Source organism: Sorex fumeus, unplaced genomic scaffold (genome assembly GCF_029834395.1).
Source record: "Sorex fumeus unplaced genomic scaffold, SorFum_2.1 ptg000095l, whole genome shotgun sequence".
Lineage (NCBI taxonomy): Eukaryota > Metazoa > Chordata > Mammalia > Eulipotyphla > Soricidae > Sorex > Sorex fumeus.
The window spans coordinates 2129107-2153604 of record NW_026606152.1 but is presented as its reverse complement, the minus strand read 5'-3'; the positions used below and the strand labels follow the sequence as shown (position 1 = coordinate 2153604).

Below are 24498 nucleotides of genomic sequence, written 5' to 3'. Positions count from 1 at the left end.
AGACAGTCTCCGCTCAGAGGAGCCCGTTTGATTCCAGGGCCACAGACAGGCACCTCAGCTTTTGAAAGACACCATCAGGAGTGATTCCTGAGTGCAGAGCCAGGAGGAACCCCTGACACAAAAAGGTATGAACCAAAAAGGCAAAAAAAAACAACAAAAAAAAGACAGATAAGTACCTCTGGTGGTGGGCAGAGGCCTCCAGGTCACACCTGACCGTGCTTGGGGAACCGGAGGTGGCCAGCCCTGCCCTCTCCCTGCCCATGGAAACCAGGAAACACAGAGGGTCAGTGTTAATGAGTCTGGGCCTCCTCCTTCCACTCCTGTTCCTGGGAAGTACACTGCTGCCCACATCTGGAGTGGGTGGGCAGCTGCTGGGAGACCAGCCTCAGCTTGGCCTGGGCAGGAGGGCCTCTGCCTCTGACCTGGCCCTTCTTAGCCTGAAGCACTGGACAGAGGAGATCATTGGTAGCTTCCCTTTTCTCTCTGTCCACCAGGATGGCACCCAAGTCCTCGCCACGGGAGGCCTGGACTCCAGTGCTAGCTTTAACTGGTCTCATTTACATAGGAACCCCAAACAGCACCCGGACGCAGCCTCAACACTGGGTGCGGCCACAGGCAGTGGGGGACCTCTAGTCCTGAACCAGCAGTGGGCCTTGTCCTGGGGCAGGACAGCTGGTAAGGCTCCAGCCCTGACAGCTCCTCCAGGAGGCCCAGCAGGGGCACTGCCCCTTGTCCCCTGCGGACCCACTCTAGGGCAGGGGCGTGGTTCCGGGAAGCTGGCCTGGGGAAGAGATGGACCGCAAGGCACACCCCTCGGGGTCACTGCTCCGCCCCTAGGAAGGCATTTGAGGCCCCCCCCCATGGTCTTGTGGGGCCGCTGAAGCTCCCTCACCCCCAGCCACAACCACCTGGAAGGCCCTCCCCAGCTTCGGGGTGCTGCAGGGGCGGGGCAGCAGGTGGGGCCCACGGGAGGGCCAGGGCGGCGCTCGCTGGGGTCGCGGCGGACCCGGATGCCGAGGCGAGGCTGGGCACGCCAGGTCGGTGGTACTGGTGGCTGCGGCCGGTCCACCCCCCCCCGTGACGTCACGCGGCCCGCCCGCCGCGGCCAGCAGAGGGCGCCCGAGCCCCGCGGCCAGGAGGCTGGGCAGGGCGGCGTGGCCCTCTCCCGATCGAGGGGAGACCCACGCAGGGGGCACATGGGAGCCGCATGACCACGTGGCACTTGGACTCAGCTGGCGGGAGTCGGGCGGTCACAAAAGGGTCCCTGCGGCGGGCTGCAGCTGGGGTCACTGTGCCCGCGTGGCCTCGCAGGGGGGGCAGCACTGCTTCTTGCGTGGCACCAAACAAGGGCCCCTGCCAGGACCGGCCCCTGAGCACAACTGGGTGTGGCCTCAAAAACAGAGCAAAGGAAAGAGAAGGAAGGGAGGGGAGCCCACCCCAGCGCAGGGCCAGGCTCTGAGCTGGGGAAGGGGTGGCCCAGGCCAAGGGTGTCACTACGAGAGCAAGTGCGAAGGGTGAAGCCTGCATGGTGAGGTCAGGGCTCGCCCTGTACACTGGCAGTGGGCTCCAGGGGCTGGGCCCCGTCAGTGTCATGTGCACAGGGCGGCCTAACCAGGGACACTGATCAGAACTAGGACCCCTGTGCTTTAGGCTCCCAGAAACTCCATTCCTGGGAGTCTCATGCACTGAGCCTGACTGCCGCCTGGGTCCCTGGGGCAGGCAGGCAGGTAGAGACTAGGAGGGACCGAGAGACGCTCCCAGTCCCCAAACCAGCCTGCCCACGTCCGGGTGTCTGCTCACAGCTGCAAGCCTGCAGGTGCCTGACCACTCACTCGAGACCCTGGCCAGTGAGGGCCAGAGGCAGAGCAGAAGGACAGGTGGCCGCATGAGTCATCCGGGGTGCACTGGGTAATGGAGAGCAAGGAGACTGGACACAGGAAGCTCGGACACCCCCGAGAAGGCAGAGTCATGGCTGCTGGCCTGGGCCCAGCTGAAAGGCCAGGCGGGAGGCTGGTGCAGCTGCAGCTTTGGGGGTGCCCATTGGTGTCAGAGGGGCAGAGTGTGGGTGCTTCAGCCTCCAGTGAACCCCACAGACCCTAGGGAACGCGAGGGGCCCCACCCCTGTGACGTCCGTCACCTCTGCTTCCTCTCAGAATGGACCCAGGAGACCCCAGCAGCCCCAATCTGGCCACTGAGCCTGCCGGGGACCCTGTTTCTGAGTGTCCTCTCAGGGGTGAGTACTGCGGGACCACGGGGAGTGCACTGCCATGAGCCTGGGTGTGGAGAGGCCGGCACACTGCATGGGGTTCTGAAGGCTGACCCCTGGCCCCAGCTGGGTGTCTCTGGAGGGATCCTGGTGACACAGGTCTCCCCTGCAGGCCCCGAGTGTGGCAGGGCCTACAGCCAGGCTCCCCTGGGCTGTGCGGTCACGGTGGCAGGTGGGGCAGCCCTGGCCAGGGCCCCTGTCTGCAGCAGCTCCGGAGGGCTCTGCAGGGCCTTTCCCAGCCCACGTCTCCCCCCAGGCCAGGACCCCCGCCCATGTCTGCAGCCCCTGCACTCGCTATGTCTCTCTGGAAACCAGCAGCAGGTGAGTGGGGGCTCCCAGCGTCAGTGCGGTCCCCACGTGTGTGGCCTGTGCTCAGGCCTCTGAGTGCAGGGCTGTTGCTGAAGCCTGGGGCTGGGTCTACTTGTCTGGGTTTGGGGGTCACATCCACAGGGCCTGGCTGACCGCTGGTCTCCCGCATTCGGAGACTGAACCAGGGGCTGCCGTTTCTCTGTTCTGGTCTTCAGTGGTGCTCGGCCTTGGTGGCTGAGTCCAAGTCTTGTGCTGCCAGGACTCCCAGCGGCTCTGCCAAGGCCCGCAGCGGGACCTCGCGAGTGGGCTTGGTGCTGCCCGCCCCTCCCAACATTTTTAGAATCTGTTTTGGGTTCCTGGCCATGCTCTGTGGTGCTTGGGGGCCCATGTGATGCCAGACATCGATCAGACTGGTATCAGCTGTGTGCAGGACAAGCGCGTGCCAACTGCTGCCCTGCCTCTCGGCCCAGGTGTAACGTGCTCAGCCTCGAGGCCGGGAGCGGCGCACCACTGGCCTGGTCAGACGAGTCCTATGTTCTGACTCTAGGAGGAGGCCTGGCAGGTCTTTGCTACCCTGGACAACCCTCGGGCGCAGCTGCTGGACCTTCTGGAAGGCAGGAAGCGGTGGCGCTCCAAGAACTCCTCCCCAGAGGCCTGGGTGACCCACGAGCTTCAGCACTGGCTGCAGGGAGCACCCCTGCCTGGGGCCTGCCTTACCCAGGTGAGCCTTCCCCGCCAAGCCAGCTCAGGGCCCAAGTGCTGCTGAGCTTTCTCCCCAGGCCCTCAGAGCACCCGTCTCACAGCACCCCGTCCACACAGCACCCCCTCTCCATAAAACACCCGCTTCACACAGCACCCTGTCCTCAGAACCCCCAGTCCACGCAGCTGTGCCGACACAGGTGGTTTTGCTTCTCACAGGGGGATGCAGAGCTGACACAGCTGCAGGCCCGGGCCTGCTGCCTGATCATTGACAGCCCCCCAGACCTGGTGGAGCCCCTGGTCAGCATCTTCGAGCTGCAGGACGCAGCACAGAGACCCCTGCTGGGCCACATCCAGCGCCTGCAGCAGGAGGGCAAGTTCAAAGAGGTGAGTGGCCAGCCGCCTCTCACCTGCGGGCCTGCTGCAGAGGGTTTGGTGCCCTGCAGGGGTGAGGTCCGGTCAGGAGAGCCTGGCAACTTGGTGCCTCTCTCCCTCCTCTGAGGAGGCGCCTGCCCACAGCAGGGCCACGGGGGTCACCCAGTGCTGGCCTGGACATTGTGAGACTTGATGCTGGCCCAAGCCCAGTCTCCCAGCAGCCCCAGAAACTCAGGGGTGGGCCTCCTCTTTGGGGGTCTCATCTGAGCACATTCACTGTCTGCACAGGCGCGGGGCAGCCTGGGGACCTTGCTGCCCCTGTGGTCAGTGGCTGACCCCTCAGCCGCACTTGGATACAAGCTCCTGGGAAGCGCTGGGTCAGAGAGCGCATGTCATCTGTGGGGTGGGGCGAGTCCTTGTGAGTGCTATTGACTCCTTTTATCCCAGAAGATTCTGAGAGAGGAAGATGGGGCCCTTCAGATCCCTGGGGTCCCAGAGGCAGATCCTGACTGTCACTGAGTCCCTTCTGTCCACTCACCCCACCACACCTCCAGTGCAGTCCCTGCCGGAGGGAAGGACTGGGGGGCACCAGTGCGGGGCCTGGCACAGTGGCCGAGGTGTTGAGAGGCGCCGGGCCCAGGACAATGCGGCGGCCCCGCAGCCCACAGGGCCCAGCAGAAGGCGGCCAGTGTTCCGGAGGCCTCAGTTCCCGAGCCTTTCAAAGAGCGTCTGGGCCGCGGGCGCGGATCCTACACAAAGGGCGCTCTTGTCCTGCGCGGGCCCCTTCTGTGAAGAAAGGCCATTGTCCCGCGCAGCCTGCATGCCCCAGTGCCCACCGGCCCGCCGGGAGCCGCATTGAGGCCTGTCCGCTCGGATTAGCAGGCGCCCAAGCCCAGCGCTGCGCCGCTGCGTGGCCAGCTGAGGCCAGCACTGGGCAGCATGAATGCGGCTTTTGTCTGCCCAGTTATTTTATTTACCTTTTTTAAACAGCTTATCAAGGTAAAAAGATAGCTTTGCTAAAAAAAAAAAAATGCTCCTGACTCCAGCTCTGGAGGTGAGAGGCCTTGTGGACTGGCCTGTGCTGGGTGGGGGACACTGGGACACCTGCTGGCCCCAGTGCCCAGTCGTGCCCCTTACCATCCTGCCCCTGTTTTTGTCATTTCACCACACTGGCTGCCAGAGGTTCCCACAGCCCAGCTGGAGTCGGCCCTGTAGGGGGCCAGTACACACCTTCCTCTGGACCCCACAGGGGCTCTCGGGGCTCCTGTTCCCGACTCCAGCCTCCAGGGAGCATCCTGGGTGGGAGTTTGGGCCCCTGTAGAGTGGTGTGTTTCCCCCCGACCCCCCCGTGGGAATTGTCCTCTCCATGGTGCCACCATCCTCTGCAGGTGAGGGCCCAGAGATGCATGGGAGACCTCTCCCTACAGGCTGCACCCCCTAACCACACCCCTGCCTCTGGGGCGCAGAGCACCATCCAAGGAAGGGCTTGGGAGCTGGATGCTGTGCCCACCCTGCCCTCAGGGCGCTAGCCCGGTGCCTGACCGGGAGTGTGGACGCCCCTGGGGACACCTCTCCATGGCCAGACTGCGCGGGCTGGAGGTTCTGAGATCCTGAGAGAGCCCAGAGCTCCAAGAACAGGCAGGCATCTGCCAGCCCCCGGCCCCGCCCCTTCCCGCGCCCGCTCGGGCCCCGCCCACACATGCGCCCCTGGGCTCTGGGCCCTGCTGGGGTGTGGCAAAGCGGTGGCCCGGCCAGCGCCAGCCGCGGGTGGACCCGCCCTTTCCCAGACCGCTATTCTGGGTGCGGGCCTCGCCGCTCGGGAGAGAGTGAAAGGTGCCAGCAGGACGTGCAGGCACTCGGCCGCCGGGCTCCCGGGCTCGGCGGTACCTGCTGCGCAGGTGTCAGGGTTGCCTCGGCCCCCCCCACCCCCGCCTCCGCTAGCGCCCCGCACCACCAGCCCCCACACAGCCAGACTCAGCCAGCCCCGACAAACCAGATCCCCACCAGGCCCCATAAGCAGCCCCCACAATTAAACCCCTACCAGCACCCTACAGACCTGCCCCCGCAATTAGACCCCTACCAGCCCCCTTAAGCCCACGCTGGCCAGCCCCCCCCCCCATGTGACTTCTGGTGGTTTGTGATGAGACTGCCTGGAGGCAGAGCCCGGGGGTCCCGAGCAGCCTTGGCTGGGCTCTGCTGCAGCTGGGCCTCCTGGGTTTACAGGCAGAGGTGGACCTTGTCCCTCTGCACCCCCTAACCCACCCCCTGCCCGCCAGGCTGTGCTGTTGGGCATGAAACTGAAGCTGCAGCCAGAACTGGATGTGGAGAAGGTGAGTGTAGCCAGGTCCAGCTGAGACTCCCAAAGTGGTTTTGGGTACTGGGCTGTGCTTCCTCTCCCCACCTGGGGGCCTGGCTATAGAGCCTGGCCAGGACCCGCGGACTCAGATTTGGGCCCCTGTGTCAGGCCTCTGGCGGCCTGGCCTGTGTGGCCCCTGGGGACAGGAGGGCTGGGCAGCGCACAGTCTAGCAGGAGGGAGGTGCGGCAACACCGTGAGTCACCTGGGCCACCAGTGCCGCTGTGTCTGGCCTCACCATGGCACTCCTGTTCTCGGGGAGCCCCTGCTTATGGAAGAGGGGGTTCCCGCGGGGCCCCTGCTCTCTCGACAGATGCCCTGGCCCGCGTGGGGCTGGGGCTCTGGTGCAGAGTGCAGCAGGATCCTCTCCCGCAGATGAGTGTGCCCCTGCTGCTCCAGAACGACCTGAGCCTGGTGGAGCGCTACGTGGCCGGCTTCCCGGAGCTGCAGCGCTGGCTGCTGGGCCTCATGGACTCCTGGTGCCGTCCTGGCTTCAAGATCAGCATGGTGGTGAGGTGAGGCCTGGGCACTGCGGGAAGCCAGGAGGGGTGGCGGCTCTTCTCTGCGAACCGGAGGCCACACTGCCGGGCCCTCCCGACCCGGGGAGGTTTCTTATACCCGCGTGACACATGTCCAGCTGCCACAGAGGACAGGCCGTGCATACATTGCACATGCCCTGAGCTTGTGTGTGTGTGCACACTGGGCGCGTGTGCATGCATGTGTGTGAACTGGGTGCGCATGTACATAGTGGGTGTATGTGTGTACATGCAGCTGGTACATGCATGCAGTGGGTGCATGTGAGCTTGTGTATATGCAGTGGGTATTTGTGTGCATGCAGTGGGTATACATGCAGTATGTATGTGTGTGCATGTGGGGGTGCATTGTGTATAAGTTAGTGTGCGTGTGCACCTGGTTCTTGAGTGAACTGGGTCAGAGAATAAAGGGACGCTAGCTGGCAAGGTCACAGACCCCCACGGGCACCTGCCACACATGTGTGTGAACAACACGACCCACGACCTTAAACTGGTCACCAGCTATGGCAAAGGAAGGAAACAGAGTGCTCATTAGCCGTGGAAAAGTAGGACAGGGGCTGGAGGGATGGGACAGCAGAGAGACAGCTGGCATGCAGCCGTGCCTTGCACGCAGCCATCCTGGCAGACAGTGCCCCGGGCACCACCAGGAGCCATCCGTCATCCCTGAGTGGAGAGCCAGAGGGAAGCCCTGAGCACCGTCAGGGTGTGGCCTTCAAAAAAATGAAGGAGAGGGAGGGACGAAGCTAGCTCCCTTCTCAGCAAAGGCAGCTGAACTTGGCCAAGTGAAGGAGCTCCAGATCCAAGCATGGCTGTGTCCACCAAGGGGTTCAGCCCATAGGACACTGATGCTTTTCAGTTTGTGCTGGTTCAAAATAAGAGCCGAGGGCTGGAGCGATAGCACAGCGGGTAGGGCATTTGCCTTGCACGCAGCCGACCCAGGTTCGATTCCCAGCATCCCATATGTTCCCCTGAGCACCGCCAGGATTAATTCCTGAATGCATGAACCAGGAGTAACCCCTGTGCATCGCCGGATGTGACCCAAAAAAGCAAAAAAAAATAAAATAAGGGCCAAGAGAGGACAGCAGGGAAGGTGCTTGCCTTGCACAAGGGTTCCATCCCCAGCACGACAAAGGGTACCCCAAGCTCACCAGGAGTGAGCCCTGTGCACAGAGGCAGTGCTCATACCTGGGGCACTGGGGGGGTCTCCGGGCCATACCTGGGGTGCTGGGGTTCTTTAGGCTATACCTGGGGTATTAGGGGTCTTCCCCTCATACCTGGGGGCACTGGGGGTCTTCAGGACATACCTGGGGTGATGGGGGGTCTCCAGGCTGTACCTGAGGTACTGGGGGGGTCTTCGGGCCATACTGGGGTGCTGGGGGTCTTTAGGCTACACCTGGTGGTGCTGGGGTCTCCATCCACACCTGGGGTGCTGGGGGTCTCCAGGATACACCTAGCACTGCTGGAAGCTGCCTGCTTCCAGGACAGGATTGAACCCAGTGCTCGGAAGGCGCAGGGAGCGGTGCATAGATTTCCCTGCCCTGTGGCTTCTAAGGGTCAGACCCAGTGGAGCCAGAGATCAGGCCCAGGACCTCGCACGTGCCAGGCCTGTGCTTGCCTCTGAGGCGCATGTGGGGTCCTGAGTGCAGCCTTCTGTGTTCATGCTTTTCTATTCCTGGATCGATTCCCAGAACGGGGATTGCGAGGTCTGGGGTAGCTCCAGTTTTAGCTTCTTGAGGGAGCAAGGCAAATCTTAATTCACCAGCAGGACTTTCTGGAGAGCCCGTATTCTTAAGCACATAATGTCAGATGAAAGCTCCAATATTGAAGATACTATCCCCCCAATAATATAAGACAGACGAAGAGAAGGGGGCGGGGTGATAGGACAGTGGGGAGGACACTTGTATGTGGCTGACCTGAGTCCAATCCCGGCATCCTCTATGGTTCCCCCGAGCAACATCATGAATGATTTTTTTTTTTTTTTTGGTTTTTGGGTCACACCCGGCGATGCACAGGGGTTACTCCTGGCTCTGTGCTCAGGAAGTACTCCTGGCGGTGCTCAGGGGACCATATGGGATGCTGGGAATCGAACCCGGGTCGGCCGCAAACACCCTACCCGCTGTGCTATCTCTCCAGCCCCACGAATGATTTCTGAGCGCCGAGCCAGGAGTAACCCTGAACATCACTGGGAGTGGCCCAAACACAGAAGAGGGGGAAGTTAGAGATAGAGGGGAAACAGTGAGGTTCTGTCAAGGGAGCTTCCTGAAGGAAAAATGCAGGACAAGGATTTGTCTGAGTGCTGCCTGGGGCAGGTGTGTAGGATGGCCTGAGAGAGGCCCAGTGGGCGGTGGGAACCCTCCAAACTTTAGAAGAGCAAGTCAGACCTAGAGTCAGGAAGGGCAGGAAGGGAAAGGCATGAGCTTGGGGCCTGAGCCAAGGGACGGGCCTTCCCAGGGTGGGGGTGAGGGACAAAAAACATCACAAAACTGCACGCCACTCTATTGCAGAGTCAGTCATGCTGCGTTATTGCAGGGGTGTAATAATGCTGTCGTGTTGCAGGGGTATTTTAGTGCCATACTACTATGACAGGGGTGTAGTAATGCTGTAATATTTCAGGGGTATTACAGTGCCACGCTATTGCAGGGTTATAGTAATGCTGCACTATTGCAGGGATGTCAGCAGTGCTACCAGCTGTACTGTGGTAATGGCCGAGCTTCTGCCCAAACAGAGCTTGTCAGTGTCATCTGACCAGGGGGAGGGAGCAGCCTTGAACACAAAATGCCCCGGGAAGTAGAGGCACAAATTGGATCTTTTCAAGGCCTGTACATATGACTGATCCTGGGCTGGACTGCAGCTGCTTTTTGTACAAGGCAGTTACCTGACCCCTAAACTGTGTGTGCATATAACAGCTGGACAGAGAACTTAGTGGTGAATTAATTTTGGTGTTCTCCGATAGACAATACCCACATGTGGCCTGCCGGAAACTGGAGCGGCTGAACCCCAGAGAGCTGAGCCGGCAGGTGCTGCGCCTCCAGAAGCTCTATGGCCTGGACCCCGGTGAGACACCTCCCTGCCATGCCGCCCCGCCCCCGCACACCACACTGGGCCCCTGTGACCTGCCACTCCCCCCTGAGGTTGCTCAGGGTGGCATGGCGCCGCGCTTAAGCAGGTGCCCTTTCTGTGCGTGAAAGTGAGGGTCTGAGAACCCCCGCGCTCCCGAGTGCCCCTAGGACTGCTAAGTTTGCCAGCATGCTCTTACGGAGGTGCCTGGCTGTGTGCTGGCACCAGGCCGGACTGGGCATTCCTGGAAGCTGAGCACCCAGCACCACAGCCCAGCCCAGGCCTCAGGGAGTGGGTTGCCCTGCTCCTTCTTCCCCCTGGGTGACCCAGAGTCACTGTGCCCACTTCCTGCCAAGGCAGGGCTGGCTGGAACTCCCCTGTGGGTCTTCCACATGAAGCCCCAGCACGCCTGGGCCACTTATGTTCTGTTTTGTGTTGGGACCACACCCAGCAGTGCTCAGGGCTTACTCCTGACAGGCTCAGGGGACACCATGTGGTGCGGGGGCTGGACCCTAGTGGGCTGCGTGCAGGGCAGTTGCCCTCCCCGCTGTGCTGTGGCTCAGGCCCCAGGTCACTCTTGATGCCCGGTCAGCTTCACCAAGGCCCGAGGCTGCGACGAGTCAGAGTCTGTTCTCAGTGCTTCTCCGCTTCTCCCCATTAGCCAGACTGCAAAATTCAGCCGTTTCACAGAACAGACTCTTGCTATGACTGATGATAATCACAGGGTCTTGGTCTTCACCTGTGTTTGAGGCCTTGTCTGCTGTCATCATCCTCACATAATGACACTCAAACCTGATGTAGTTACCTGGACACATCCCAGACTCCTGTCCATTGGATCTGGGCCTGCAGCCACCCTGCCCGCCTCTGGCAGCCCAGGCCTGTGCTTGGGGCTCCCCTGCAGTGGCGCCTGGACTGTGGCCCATCAGCCAGCACAGGGCCCGCTCCCAATGTGTTCTCAAGTGACAGCACTTCTTTGCCGTGTGACCGGGTCATGTTCCAGCATGCACACATGTGAATTCACATGTGTGGGAATTGTGTGTGAATATGATACTGTGTGTAAATGTGCAGGTGTATGGGGGATATATGCACATGTCTGAATGTGCACATGCATTGGAATCTGTGAATGTATGTGTGTGAATACATGTGAGTATGAATGTGCACGTATGTTGTATGCATATGTGTGTGTGCATATGGGTGACTGGTTTCACACTTGAGTACATGTCCGAGTGCACACGTGTATTCACATGTACATAGGTGTACATAGGTGTGTGCGTGTGAATGTGGTGGGAGTGTGTGCTCGTATTAATGCGTGTGTGTGTGTGATGTGTGCAATGTATGTGTGAATATGCACATGACTGTAAGAGAATATATGCACATGCGTGTTCTGTGCATATGTGAGCACCCGTGTAGAGTATTGCACAGGTGCACATGTGTGGGTGAGCGTGGTTGTGACTGCACATGTATGGATGTGTGTGAGCCATGTGTACACGTGTGTGTGTGTGTGCATGTGGCACCAGTTTGTCTGTTCAGCTTTTGCTTGCTCCAGCTTCCCTTCTCAGCTGTTGTGAGTCCTGAGTGTTGCCTGCAGGGTGAAGATGCTCGGAAAGCTCCTGTTCTCTGGGGCCAGAGGGATACTGCAGTGGTAGGGTGCTTGACTTGCATGCAGCCAACCTGGGTTCAATCCCCGACATCCCATGTGTCCCCTGAGCAGTACCAAAAGTGATTCCTGAGTGCAGAGCCAGGAGTAACCCCTGAGCATCGCCAGGGTTGGCCCAAAACAAAACAAAACAAAACAAAAAGATCCTGATCTCCTGTTTGCTAGCATGCAGACTGCGACCTGTGCTGTTCCGCTGGCTCTGTCCTGCTGGCTCGCACACGGAGCCCTCCTCACTGGCCACAGGTGTCCCCACAGCCACATGGTGTCTCTTGTCTGTTTCTCGCAGGCATGAGGGGCCACCACTTTGTGCTGACCTGCTTGTGGCCCCTGGTGTGTCTGTCTCAGCCCTTCCCAGGACTGCGTGTCCCCTGTTGGGCTGTGGGTTCCCTGCTGTGCTGAGGACAGTGCTCCATTAGCCACATGCCCCGCACAACCCATTTATGGGTCCAGGTTCCCTTTCCTGGGCAGGAGCTTTTTAATTCAGTGTCACCAGTCTGTCTCATCTTCTGCTGCCTCTGCTGTTTCTGCTGGTTGACTTCTTGGAGGGGCCACACCCATCCGTGCTCGGGCCACTCAGGACCACTGTGTGCTACCCAGATTGAGCCCGGGGCCCCTGCCACGCCATCTCGCTGGCTATCCCATGCCCTCCCCCCCAACAGTCTGCCATGTTCAGCTCCCATCTGCTCAACCCAGCCTGTCTTCCCTATGCTCTCAGCTTCTTCCTGATGGGCTGGCTCACACCTCAGACTGCAGTCTCTGAGGTGCCCAGTGCCCTTGACCTCAGCTGTGGGAGCTTGTGTGTGGGAGCATCCCCAAGCTGCACCCCCAGGCTCTAGTGCAGATGGTGTTGGGGGTAGTGGGAGCAGGACAGGGCAGCTCTCCCAGGTCCGAAGGGGAGATGGGAGGTGTGTATCTGTGAGCAGAACAGCACCCTGGAACACTGCCGATGGGCTCTGTAGAAGAGCGAAGGCACTCGGGGCAGGGAGCAGGGGGGCTGCTGTGTGGGTGGGTGCTGGAGCTCCGTGGACAGGGGCCCCCATGCCCGCCTGCACTGAGCCTGGCCTTTCTTCCAGCTCTGTGCCCTCATGCGGTCACCCAGCGGCGCCTGGCTGCCCTTCGCTACCTGTGTCACAAGCGGTTTGTAGAGGTGTGTGTCCCTGTGTGCCCCGGGGCGCCGAGGGAGGGGTGCCAGTGCCTGCTGGGAAAGGCCACCTTCACCTCACTCCTACAGGGAAGCCTGTCTCAGGAGGATTGGGTGGACTTTGTGCAGGTGAGACCCTGAGTCCCTGTGAACCCAGAGAGGCCTGGGCGGGCGTCCTCCTGGCCACACCCGCCGTCGGGGGCGGGGCGTCCTGATCCCCCTCCCACGGTGGGTGTGGCGCCCTGAAGGTCCCGCCCACTGGCGTGGCGTCTGATTCGTCCCTCCCGAGGGTGGGGCGTGGTGACCTGCTGACCCCTCCCATGGGGTGGGTCTCCTATTGGTCCCTCCCACTGAGGGCGGGGCCTCCTGCTGGCTCCTACTCCCCCTTGGGCCCCTCCCACCCCCCCACCGTTCCGCTGCCTGAGGGCTGGGCAGGCTTATCCTCAGCTGTGCCTTCAGGAGGTATGCAGAGCCCTGAAGAGGAGTCGGAGAATTTGCAGTCCCCAAGGGGCCATGTGTCTGCTTGCTCCGCCCCAAGCCCGCTCCCTAGAGTTGCCTCTCCGGTCACACAGGGTGGGCTGCCCAGGCCTGGGGTCACCCCAATGCCTCAGGGCCCAGGATGCACGAAGTGGGGTCCGTGTGGACAAGAGGGTGCACCCACTGGGTGGCAGTGCTGAGCTGCCCCGGCGGGGGTGGGGGTGGGGTGGGGTGTGAGTCATCAGAGAGGAACGCAGCCCCCGCCCCCCGCTGGGCAAGGCCCGGAAGGCTGTCCCCCTGGGTGCCAAGGCTGCGCAGGCCGGAAGAGCAACGGACATCCTGAGGAATGTGGGGCTTCCACTTATTGTCCACGTGGGAACCGCGCAGCTAGGGTGGTGGCCATCTGGGGAGTGGGCCCTGTGGCCAGCAGGCCCTGGTGGGGGCAGGGCAGGGGCCACGGGGCCTCTTTCCCACTTCCCCAGCTGAGCCCACTGGCCCTCCCTGCCTGTTCTGGGCCTCAGCTCAGCCCCAGCTCCAAGAACAGCCGCAGTTAGGAACAGGAGGGCCGCAGGTTCCGGGGAGGCAGCCCCAGCCCCCAGTTCTCAGTATGGGGCCAGAGCCCGCCCCACAGCGCCTGTCCTGCCCCTGCCCCAGGACCTGGTGGGCCAGAGCGAGTGGTTGCAGAAGCAGCTGCTCCGACAGCTGGATGTCCACAACGACGCAGCCACTGTGGCCCGCTGTGCCCTGGACCTCTCGCTGCCCGCCACGTGCCTGCCAGCTGCCGCTGCAGCAGAACTGGGCCGGCTCCAGCTGGAAGAGAGGTGAGCACCGTGCTGGTGGGGTGTGGGGAACCCCAGAGACGGCATCTCATCTGCCCTACTGGGCAGATGGGCGTGGCCTGATAGCCCAGGGCTGTGGTGAGGAGGGGGGGGACTGCCCCCTGAGGTGGCCCTCAGGGAGCCAGCAGCTCTGTCCCCGCCCCCAGGACAGTGGAGGTAGCTTTTGAGGACCAGATGGACAACTACTACCAGCTCCCCATACCCAGAGGTGCCATCCACGTCCTGACCTCCTCAGAGGACCTGGCCCAGCATGCAGCCCGCCTCCTGCAGGTGGGCTCCTGACAGCCCGTGGCTGCTTTGTCCACGCCGCACCAGCATCCCCTAGCCCCCTGCTCTGGGAGGGAAGCTGCCCCCAGTGCTGGGCACGACGGCCGGCCCCGGCCTCTCGCCAGTCAGGACCCCGCAATGCCAGCGTCAAGCCCTCGGTGCTGATGTGGGCAGCCCAGTCTCACTGCTCACACCAGCCCTGTCTCAGCCTGGCCAGGTGGTCGGCCTGGATCTGGAGTGGAGACCCTTCTTCGGAGTGGGGTACCGGCCCCGGCCGTCGCTCATGCAGCTGGCCGTGGACGGTCACGTGTTCCTGCTGGACCTGCTGCGGCTCTGGCAGCCGCCAGGGGGGCCGGGGGCCCGGGCCTTCTGCCAGCTGGTGTCCCGGCTGCTCTCGGACCCCTCCATCACCAAGCTGGGTGAGCCTGGCCTGGCCAGCCCCACCTGCGGGTGTGCCCCTGGAGGCGGCCTCAGGGTGCCCAGTCATGCTGACGGCCCTGCCCGCAGGCTACGAGCTGGCGGGAGACCTGCGCAGTCTGGGCACTCTCGACCCCAGCCTGGCCCACGCTGGCAGGCAGCTCCGGGGGGCCGTGGACCTGCAGCTGGTGCACCGGCAGGTCAGTGGTCAGCGCGCAGGGACAGTGCGGTTATTTGCAGGCTCCCGCAGGGCAGTTCCGGCCCTCACCCCTAGGTTCTGTCCCGGCAGATGCGGGAGAGAGAGAAAACCGATGTGGAGGCTCCTGGCGGGCCGCGGGGCCTCAGCCTCCTGGTCCAGCAGGTGCTCGGGAAGCCCCTGGACAAGGCTCAGCAGCTTTCCAACTGGGACCGGCGGCCGCTTAGCGAGGGGCAGCAGGTCTATGCAGGTAGCCGCCCGGCCCACACCCCCGCCCCCCGGCTCCCCCGCACTGCGCCCCACGGCCCTACCCTCCCGCAGCGGCTGACGTCTACAGCCTGCTGGAGGTGTACCGGGAACTGGCAGGGGACCTGGCCTCGAACCCCAGACCAGAGAGCAGGGAGAGCCACGCCCCACAGGAGGCTGCAGCCCTGCCCCCACAGGTGGGTGGGGTCCCCGGGGGCCCTTGGTCTGGCAGGAGACAGGGGCTCCTTGCAGGATGGGGGGGTTGGAAGCAAGGCTGACGCCTGCTGGGAGGCAGCAATGCCGAAGGAGAGCTGACTGCAGCGGGTAGGGCCGCTGCCTTGTGCGCCTGACCTGGGGTCCTGGCACCCCCATGGCCCCCGTACTGTCTGCAGTAATGCGTTTCTGAGTGCAAGGCCAGGAATAAGCCCTAGCGCCTGGGGAAGACCTGGGGGCGGGCTATGGACAGTGCCCGTGGGATCCTGAGCCCGCTGTGTTGCAGGAGCCCGAAGCTGCGGGCCCACCCACACCCCTGGAGGTGCCAGTCCGCGCCTTCCGTGTGGTCTGTGACAACATGCTGGGGGGCCTGGCGCGCTGCCTCCGCTGCCTGGGCGCCGATGTGCACCTGCTGGGTGCCCGCGACAGCCACCGCCGGGCGGCCGAGGTGAGTGCCGGTGGTGCCTCCTGCACAGTCCAGCCCAGACACTGGTGGGTGTGGGACAGCCCAGGAGAAGCAGCCGTGGGGTACACGTGGCTGGTGGGCCCCTCTCGCCCCGCCCTGCTGGGTGGTCCTCCACCCGGATGCTCCCTCCCCAGGTCCTGACCCACAGGCCCTCCTTGGAGCCAGGATTTCCTTCCTCCCCAGACCCTGGCCAAAACCCCTTGGGCTTGCAGCCACTTGCCACCCCCACCGTGGTCCCATGCTCACACCCTCACCGGCCCACCTGTGCCCCCGCAGCCCCTCGCCCATAGGCAGGCCCCGGTACCCACACTGGCCTCAGTGGAGAAGAGACTCCTCGGATGTGGGGAGACCCTCGTCCCGACTTTGGGCATGAAGCTTGGCACCAGGAACTTTTCTGCTTTGGGATGAGGCTGGTGTCCAGCATGGAGCCCCCTGGCCGTGCAGCCGTGCGGGATCTGTGAGCCGGGCAAGCACCCACACCCTCTGTTGTCGCCAGCCCGGCTGCCCCTCGGCTGTTGGCGAGGTGGACGTCCACACGGACCCTGGATTTCAGAGCGCTCTTTGCGCCACATGGGGTGCTCCTGGTAGCTTGTCTGTTTTCAGCTCTCAGTTTTCGTTATACTCTTTTGTTTTAAGGAATCTTTTTGTTTCACCTGGCTGTCTTCAGGGCCTACTCCTGGCTCTGCACTTAGGAATTACTCCTGCTGGGGTTCTGGGGGCCAAACATGGTTCAGGGGATCAAACTGGAGTTGGCCATGTGCCAGGCGAGTGCCTCAAACCCCAGCTCTGTGGCCTTGCATTTACTTAAAATTTTAGGGGCTGGAGCTATAGTACAGCGGGTAGGGTGTTTGCCTTGCACGCGGCCAACCCAGGTTCGATCCCCAGCATCCCATATGGTCCCCTGAGCAGCACCAGGAGTAATTGCCGAGTGCAGAGCCTCTGAGCATCTCTGGGTATGACCCAAAAAGAAAAAAAAATCGGTATGGTTTTTGGGCCACACCTGGTCAGGGGTCATTCCTGACTTTGCACTCAGGAATCCCTTCGGGTAGTGCTCAGGGGACTGTATGTGGTGCCAGGGATGAGCCCAGGTCAGCGGTAAGGAAAGCATTCTCCCTGCTGTCTTATTTCTCGCCCCTGCCCCCCTGCATTTTCTTTAATGTTCATTTCTTTTCTTGTTTTTTGGGACTGGTGGTGTTCAGGGACCAGGCCGTCCACTACACGGCTGGCACTCAGCCATGTGGCCTGCACACCTGCCTGACATCTCTACACTGCTGAGTGACAGCTGTCAAAAGCCCCTGGGACCTGTGTCCTCTCCACACTCACTTGCTCAGATCCAGATTCTTGCACACTCAGTGCTCACTTACATGTTCAGACATGTGCTGACCTGCAAACACACACATGTCCGCACGCCAGCATGGTTGCCCACACATGCTCACCTGCATACACACATGTCCACCGTGACACTCCCACAATGTATTCGTGCACGCTCATTTACTATACATATGTGCACACATGGCTACGTTCTCATTCTCGCATTCGGTGCTCGGACCAGGCATGTACACATGTGAACATTTGCAGTCGTGTGTGCATGCACAAGTAAGTGTTCACACACAAGTTTACATATGCATGTATATGTGCATTCACTGTACACACATGCACGGGCACACTTGAAGATCACACTCATCCCACGTATGGCTCTAGTCGGTGCCCCAGGGGGCAGGGCAGGTGCCGGTTTCATGGACCCCCACTGGCTGTGCCGTGGGCCTCTGGCCCAGCCTGCTGTTTCCTTCGGGATGGCCCTCGAGGCCCTCTCTTCTGCACAGGTGGCCCTCCAGGAAGAAAGGATCATCCTGACATCCGGGCAGCCTTACCACCAGGTGAGCCCCATTCCTGGCTGTCACTGCTTAAGGCTACGACCAGCTGCTGGGATGTTCAGGGACTCTGGAGGGGGATGTGACTCTGTGGACACTGGGGGCTGCAGCCAGGCACGGGGAAACTCAGGGACCCTGACCGGACACGGGACTACAGAGACACCGGGGGCTGTGGCCAGGCACGGGGAACTCAGGAACCCTGACCGGACACGGGACTACAGGGGCTTTGGCTGGGGGTGTGAGGAAACTCAGGAGCCCTGGCCGGGCGCGGGGACATTTGGGCCCTGTTCTGCAGCTGCGGTCGCTGGTGGGCCCTGGCCGCTGCCTCTCAGTCGACTGCTCCCTCAAGATCCGGCAGCAGGCGGCCGCCGTGCTCAAGCACTTCCGTGTGCGCGTGACCCCTGCGGACATCTTCCACCGCTGTCAGGTAGGTGCATCGTCCCCAGTGCGAGCCTGCGGGGCAGTGCGGGGCCTGGAGCCTGCTCGGGCTGGCCTGAAGGGCCGCTGCCTCCTCGCAACCATGTCCAGCTGAGCAGTGCCTGTGTCTAGCCCTGGGAGCACAGGGCACCCACTGGGGCGGCCTGGCCTTTCCTCCTGCTGCAGGCCCAGCCGGGTCTTCCGCAACCTCTTTGTGCTGCAGAGACCCCAGGACGTCCGGCCAGCCGCCCGCCCGCCTGCCCAGGCGGCATTTTAATGAGCTTCCAGCACTGCCGGCCTGGCTTAAGAAAACAGGAAGTGGGCGGCTGGGAGGGGCTGGGGCCAGAGCCAGGCAGGCACCCCCCTCCCGGCCCAGGGAGAGGGAAGGCTGCGAGCGCCCACTCTGCTCGCTGGTGTGGGCCTGGGCAGCTATACAGGGGGCCAGGTGGGTGGTGGGAGACAGCCAGAGGCTCCGGGGCAGGCCCCAGCTGCAAGTACCACCCTGCACACACTCTATACGCCACATGTACCACACCCCGCACACACTGTATACACCACACGCATCACACCTCACACACTCTAAACACCACATGTACCACACCCCGCACACACACTCTATACCACACGTACAGCATCCCCCCACACTATACACCGCACATACTACACCCCACCCACTCTATACACCACACGTACCACACCACACCCACACATTCTCTATGCTACACCCCCCACTCCATATACCACACCCCGCACATATTCTGTATACCACACACGTACCCCCAAGCCCTCGTACTCTATACACCACATCTACCATCCCCTCCACACACACTCTATACATCACACGTACTCCCACCCCCCACACACTCCATAGACCACACGTACCCACTGCCCAGTATGATACACACCTCATCCCCCGTATGCTGTAATCTACATCTCACACCCCCACACCCCACACCCATATGCACATGTACCCGCTGACCCATACACACCTCACCCCCCATATACGCTGGCTGTAATCCACATCTCATATCTCCGGACACCCCCGAGACTTCCCCCATCCCAGCACCCAGAGACCCTCGCATTCCCCCACCCCCACCATATACCCACTGGCCAGTGCCGTCCCCTTCTGGGTGTCTGCCTGTGCCTGCAGGAGGGGCTGTGAGCTGGAGCACAGACAGCCCTGCCTGCCCAGGTCCAGGGTGAGGGCCAGGGGCAGGGACCCAAGTGGTGACCCTGGAGCCAAGGACCAAGGGCCAGCTCACAGCAGTGGCCGCCAAGAGGCCGTTCCCAGCACAGCCTGGGAAAATACTTTATCACAGAGACTCCAGTTAAAAAAAGGCCTGCCGACCCCTGCCTGCCTATTTTTACTGTTCCCCCTCCGTGTCCCGTGGGAGTGGGGGCGCCGAGAGTGCTGACATCTGCCCCCTGAGGGACATGCACTGGGGGCTGTGGCAGAGTGGGGTCCCATGGTGCTGCCCATCGACCACCACAGAACAGGGGGCCCACCCCTGGTGAGACATGTGACCTGGGAAGGACTCAGGTGACCGTCCCAGGAGAGGTCCCTCACCAGCTGCAGGGCTGCAGGGCCGGGGGAGGAGGTCAGGTGTGGGGTGGGCCTGGCCTGCCCCCTGCCAGCCACATGACCCCAGCTTGAGTCCTGTCCGAGATGGGGGCGCCTCCTGCTTCTTAGGAGCTGGCCCCCACCCCACACAGTGATGAGGATGGGGGTGCAGGAACCACGCCCCCAGCCCCTCCCCCCGTATGGGGAGGTTGGCGTCGCTCGGGGTCCGCACTCTGGGACCCTTGCCCTGCCCCCTCTGCAGAAAGCTCCGCCCTGGGCCACTAGCACACACAGCTTCCTCCAGGAAGTCCTCGGGGATGAGCCTTGCACCCGTTCAGAGTGCTGCGGGGCCTCCTACCCGGCGCCGCCCCCTCCGGGGTACCGCAGGGTGCGCTGCCCCCGCCCCGCGCGCCCCCCGCGCGCCCCCCGCAGCCCGCCCCCGGGGCGCGGGAAGGCTGGCTGCCGGCCGTTTGCTTTTGAATCGGCGGCGCCCTGAGTGGCCCTTTCAAAGGCCGGCGGGCAGTTCCCAGGGCCCCGCCCCGCCGCCCTCCTCCCACTTTCCCACGCGCCGCCGCCGCCGGTTCTCACGGCCCGCGCCCCTCCCCCGTCTGGGAAAGGCCGCCGCCGGCTGGGGTGCGCGCCCGCCCGAGCGTCGGGGGCCTGGCCTTCCCGGCGTCGCCCACCCTGCCCAGGCCCAGGCCACCCACCCAGACTACAACGCACGGGTAGGAGTCCCAAGCGCCCTGTGCAGGGACTTTGCCCTGGGTCTGCGCGGGGCCTGGAGGTGCGGGAGCGCGGCCCACGTAGACCGCCCCCGCCCCCAGCCGGGGGTGCCTGCAGGTGGGGCCGGCGGGCGGCCAGGGCTGATCCTTGCCCCGGGCTTGCCCAGTGTCTCCACACTCGGGAAGTTCAGGGGAGGGACGTGAGGCCGCCACCCACACCGTCTCCCGGGGTGCAGGGCCTGGCTGGCCTTGGGTTTTGGTTTGGGGCCACACCAGGCAGTGCATAGGGTGGGATTCTGCCTGCTCATGGTCACTCTGGCTCTGAGCTCAGGGGCACTCCTGAAGGGCCCTGGAGACCCTGTGCTGTGCCGGGGGTAGGCCAGCGCCTGCCCCTGCGCTGGGTGCAGCCTCGAGGTCCCGGGCAGAGGTTCACCCAGGACCCTCTCTGCAGATGGGAACGTGCCCCACAGAGGTCACAGCATCCCCACTGCTCACATGACACACAGGCACTGGATGCTGAACCCCACCCACAGACCCCGGAGGGTCTGGACCATGACCAGGGGACAGCAGCCCAGGGGCCTGACCTCAGCGGCGGTCAACCCAGCACAGGGGCCAGAGCTGGGCCAGGTGGTGCTCTAATGGCTTCCTGCCCGCCCACCTCCTTCCTGTCTCTCTCCAGGGTATGAAGTTGGGCAGATGGGGTCAGGGTGGATGAGCTCTTTGAGGACCCCCCGGACAGCCATCTGTGTGGAGTGACACATGGCTGGACCAAATGGGCAGCAAACAGCCTGGTGCAGAGGTCACTCCACTCCCACCCAGGCAGTGGCCCAAGACAGCATGGGAACCCCCTCACACCTCTCTAATGGGGGGCGCGGTGGCGACCTCTGCCTTTAGGTTTCTGCCTTGTGCTAACCCAGTGGTCTACCCACCCAGCCCCAGCGGGATGGGGCGGACCCCAGATCCCCTGAGTAAGTCCCTCTTCGGCCTCTGCTGGGTGTGAGGTGTGCAGTGGCGTGTCTGGGGGAGCTGGCCCGGACAGGTCTCCCTTCCTGCCACTCTATCCCTAGAAGCCAGGCTGCCTGGCACTGTCCCTGGCAGTGGCGTGGCCGTGTCCAGCAGTGCGGCCCAGGGTGTGGGCCAGTGGGTTGGTGGTGTCCACAGGCTTGGTGACTGGCCCCACACTGCTTTCCGGGCAGTGCTGGAGCCCTGCACCCCCCTGCCATGCTCGGCGGGCGCAGATACTGCTCAGGCCAGACCTTGCCCGGTCTCTGCCCACTGGCAGGTGTGGCTGGGAGCCGGTCCATTCCTGTGCAAGCCCCTGCGGCCCCCTCCCCCTCCGGCCTCTGCAGAGGTGCCCAGCAGTCCCCCAGCCCAGCCCAGGCACAGCACCTGAGTCAGGCGGGCGGGTCCATCGCCCAGGGAGCTGTGGGACCCAGCCCCTCTGCAAGCGGGAGAGACCCCCTGGAGCCCTGGGCCACCGGAAGTCACGGCCTGTGCCGCCCGCCAGGCAAGGCTGAGGACCCGCCCAGCCCGGAAACCAGCCCCCTCACGGAGGGGGAGGGGCTTCCGCGCGTCCGAGGGGCGTGGGAGCTGGGCACGCCCCTCACCTCCCGCTGGGTGGTCAGGAGGCTGCGAGCGGGCCGGGCCCGGCGAGCACACAGAACCGGCTTTTCCAGCTGGGGGCGGGGGCTGGCTTCCCGGGCCATACTGGGGAGAAAGGCCGGCGGCGGGCAGCACCGACCAGCCAACGGACCGTGGGAAATCCGGCCCCGGTGGTTCCCGAGGGTGGGGCCAGGCCCGGACCCGGAGCTGAGTGTGTGCATGACTCAGCACGCGGGGCCTGGGAAGGCCTCGGCCCCCGGAAGAGGCCCCGCCCCGCGCGCTGCGCCTTCCCGCACCTGCGGCCGGGCGCCCGCAGCCCGACTGGCCCTTCAGGGCGGGAAGCCCGAGGGGGGCTCTGCCCTGGCCAGCCTGGCCGCGCTGAAGGAGGGGCCGCCACAGGAAAAACCAGCCCATGTCGAAAGCCCGTGGGAAAAGGGCACCGCCCCTGACGTGCTCACACCCCGTGGCACCGGCCACCGCCCCCAGCTGACGCATTACTCAGGGCCCTGGGCCCCCAGGACCCTGGCCCCTGAGCGGGGGTGGGGGTGGGGAGACCGTGCCCCCGGCCCAGGCTGTGGCAGGTGGTGGGCCGAGTCCTAGGAGTGTCCGGTCTGGGCAGGGCACCAGAGCCGGCCACCCCCCGCTGCGGGGCCCCGCTCCCTGCGTGGGGGCACCAAGGGCTGGACACCAAAACTTCCTGTGCCACACGGGCCTTGCGGTGCCTCCCACTGGAGCGGGAACCAGGCCTGGCTCCATCCACGGAGTGTTGGGGGCGTGGGGCTTGGACCCTCAGCTGCGCTCTGCCCGCAGGCCTGTAACTCTGACCAGTACCTGAAGATCTCCCGGGAGACCATGGAGCAGCTGGCGGGACCCAGTCCGGGCCGTGCAGGTGCGAGCGCAGAGCCAGGCCGGAGGCAGCCGGGACCACGCCCCGCCAGGGATGGGTGGCCCAGGCAGGCTCGGTCTCCGGGTTAGGGGCCAGGAGGACCCGCGGCCGGCACCGGCCTTGAGCGGTTCGGGGTCGAGGGGCGCTCGAGGGTGCCCCCCAGCCTGTCCCTCCCTAACCAGGACGGCGGCTCCTCCCACCAGGCTGGCACGTTGCGAAAGCGCCTTGGCAGCGGGTTTATCAGCTCATCAGCAGATGGGCCGCCCCCGCGCCAACCCCCCCCCCCCATGCTTCCCAAGGACCTTTGGGCCCCAAGAACGTTCCAAGGTGCGAGTTCCCGTGGGAGGGGGCCCTCCCACCTGCCCTCTGCCCTCTCCGCTGGGGCAGGCCGCGCTGAGGCGCTGCTCTTGATTGACAGGGGATGAGACCACCCAGAGAGAGGAGCCAGGTGAGCCCTGGGACCACCCACCGGGATGGGCCGAGCGGGAGTGGAGGGGGCCCGGTCAGGGCCAAGACGTGACGCCCCGCCCCTTTCTCCAGGCTCGACCCCAGAGGAGGCCCTGGGAGGCTGCACCTATGACACGCCATGCCGCTGGCTGGAGCTGTCGGACCTGCGGAGCCGCACGCCGGCCACGCTGCCCAGCGGCGCCCCCCTGCAGCTGGCCACCGTGCCCACCGCCGTTCTGCGCAGGCCGGACCTGCGCTGTTTCTTCTGCTGCGCTGGCTGCGGCAAAGTGTTCTGGGAGGGCTCGCACCTGGGCCGCGTGCTGGCCAGCCTCCACCAGCTGCTGGACGACGCCCCTGCCCAGTAAACGTGGGACGCCCGCCTGCCGTGTGCTCATTGCCGCCCCTGGCCCTGTACAGAGCCCCCGCTGAACTTTCGGAAAGGAAGAGGCAGGCCCCCCCCACGTGGGGGTGAGGCCCGAGGGTGCCAGGCAGGGAGCCTGGTGCAGACAGCCCACCCCCAGGAATGTGCACCCCCCACATCCCTTTCCTGTGCTTCCTGCTCCAGCGGCGGAAACCGAGGAGAGCTGGGCCTATGCAGGGGCATCTGTAGGCCCAAGTGTCCGGTCCCTGGGCACCAGCCTGCTCTATCCCCGGTGGAGCCGCCAGGCGCCCAGGGCTGCGGCCTGCTATGATGCCGGCGGGCCCTTCTGATCCTCCTTTCCATCCTCTCCCAGCAAGGCCTGAGAGGATGGGGCACCACTTGCTCACTGGCCCGTGCAGAGGTCGGGGGGTCTAACTGGGGTTACCCAGGACTGGCACAAACCCACCCCCAGCCCCGCTGTGTCGGGCTTGGAGTATACTAGGGCACGCTGTGGCTTCCAACCCCTCCGCAGCGTGGCGTGGACAGCAGCCGGGCCTAGGGTCAGGGCTGCCCACAGGACCCCACTCACACTAACCCCAGCTTCTGGAGCCGCCCCTGGCCAGGACTGCTCCGAGTCCTGAGTCATCGAGGACCACCTCCCCAGCCAGGTCCGACACCAGGCCACTGCGGCAGAGCTGGCCCTGGTGCCCAGCCCTGCCCAGCCAGGATTGTCTGCAGCAGTTCCTGCTCGGGGCCTCCTTCCTCCTGTCCGCCGCTGGCCGGCCTTGCTGGCCAGGAGCTGAGTGTTTGTTATTTGATCTCTATCCTCTGGGCCCTTCTACCAGGTGTCTGGGCCGCTGGGAAGAAACGCTCTCCTCTTTCCCACGCTCCCCGACACATTTTAATGAATTAGCTGCAAGCCCCGCCCCCTGCCCGCCGGCCCCCCGCCCTCGCCTTGTGCCTTTAAGGTGGCCGCAGGACTGGCCAGCCAGAGCTGGCCGAACCCTTCCAGACCGCCTTCCCCAGCCCAGCCCGAGTGCTCCCGGCCGAGTCCCAGGCAAGCCCAGAGGGCACACTGCGCCTGGACCTTGGGTGGCAGACCCGGGCAGCAGCAGTGGG

The 24498-nt window shown here is 63.8% G+C and overlaps 1 protein-coding gene across 1 annotated transcript; it reads left to right on the top strand.

Annotated features, from left to right (window-relative positions):
• The first annotated feature begins 2267 nt into the window (after window positions 1-2267).
• On the top strand, window positions 2268-23396 carry EXD3 (exonuclease 3'-5' domain containing 3). Its single transcript, XM_056132694.1, has 22 exons — window positions 2268-2277; window positions 2379-2438; window positions 2523-2587; window positions 3123-3296; window positions 3494-3661; window positions 5926-5979; window positions 6379-6518; window positions 9490-9590; window positions 12324-12397; window positions 12482-12520; window positions 13523-13689; window positions 13854-13977; window positions 14183-14393; window positions 14482-14591; window positions 14681-14837; window positions 14909-15030; window positions 15333-15494; window positions 17336-17389; window positions 17679-17810; window positions 22496-22574; window positions 22990-23019; window positions 23112-23396. The coding sequence occupies exons 1-22, from the start codon at window positions 2268-2270 to the stop codon at window positions 23381-23383; spliced, it is 2505 nt and encodes an 834-aa protein (XP_055988669.1). The 3' UTR covers window positions 23384-23396.
• Window positions 23397-24498: the final 1102 nt, after the last annotated feature.

Coding starts and splice junctions, on each gene's coding strand:
- EXD3 (XM_056132694.1), top strand. Junction 15,495..17,335: donor GCCACCGCCGGGCGGCCGAG/GTGAGTGCCGGT, acceptor TCTTCTGCACAG/GTGGCCCTCCAGGAAGAAAG. Junction 23,020..23,111: donor CACCCAGAGAGAGGAGCCAG/GTGAGCCCTGGG, acceptor CCCTTTCTCCAG/GCTCGACCCCAGAGGAGGCC.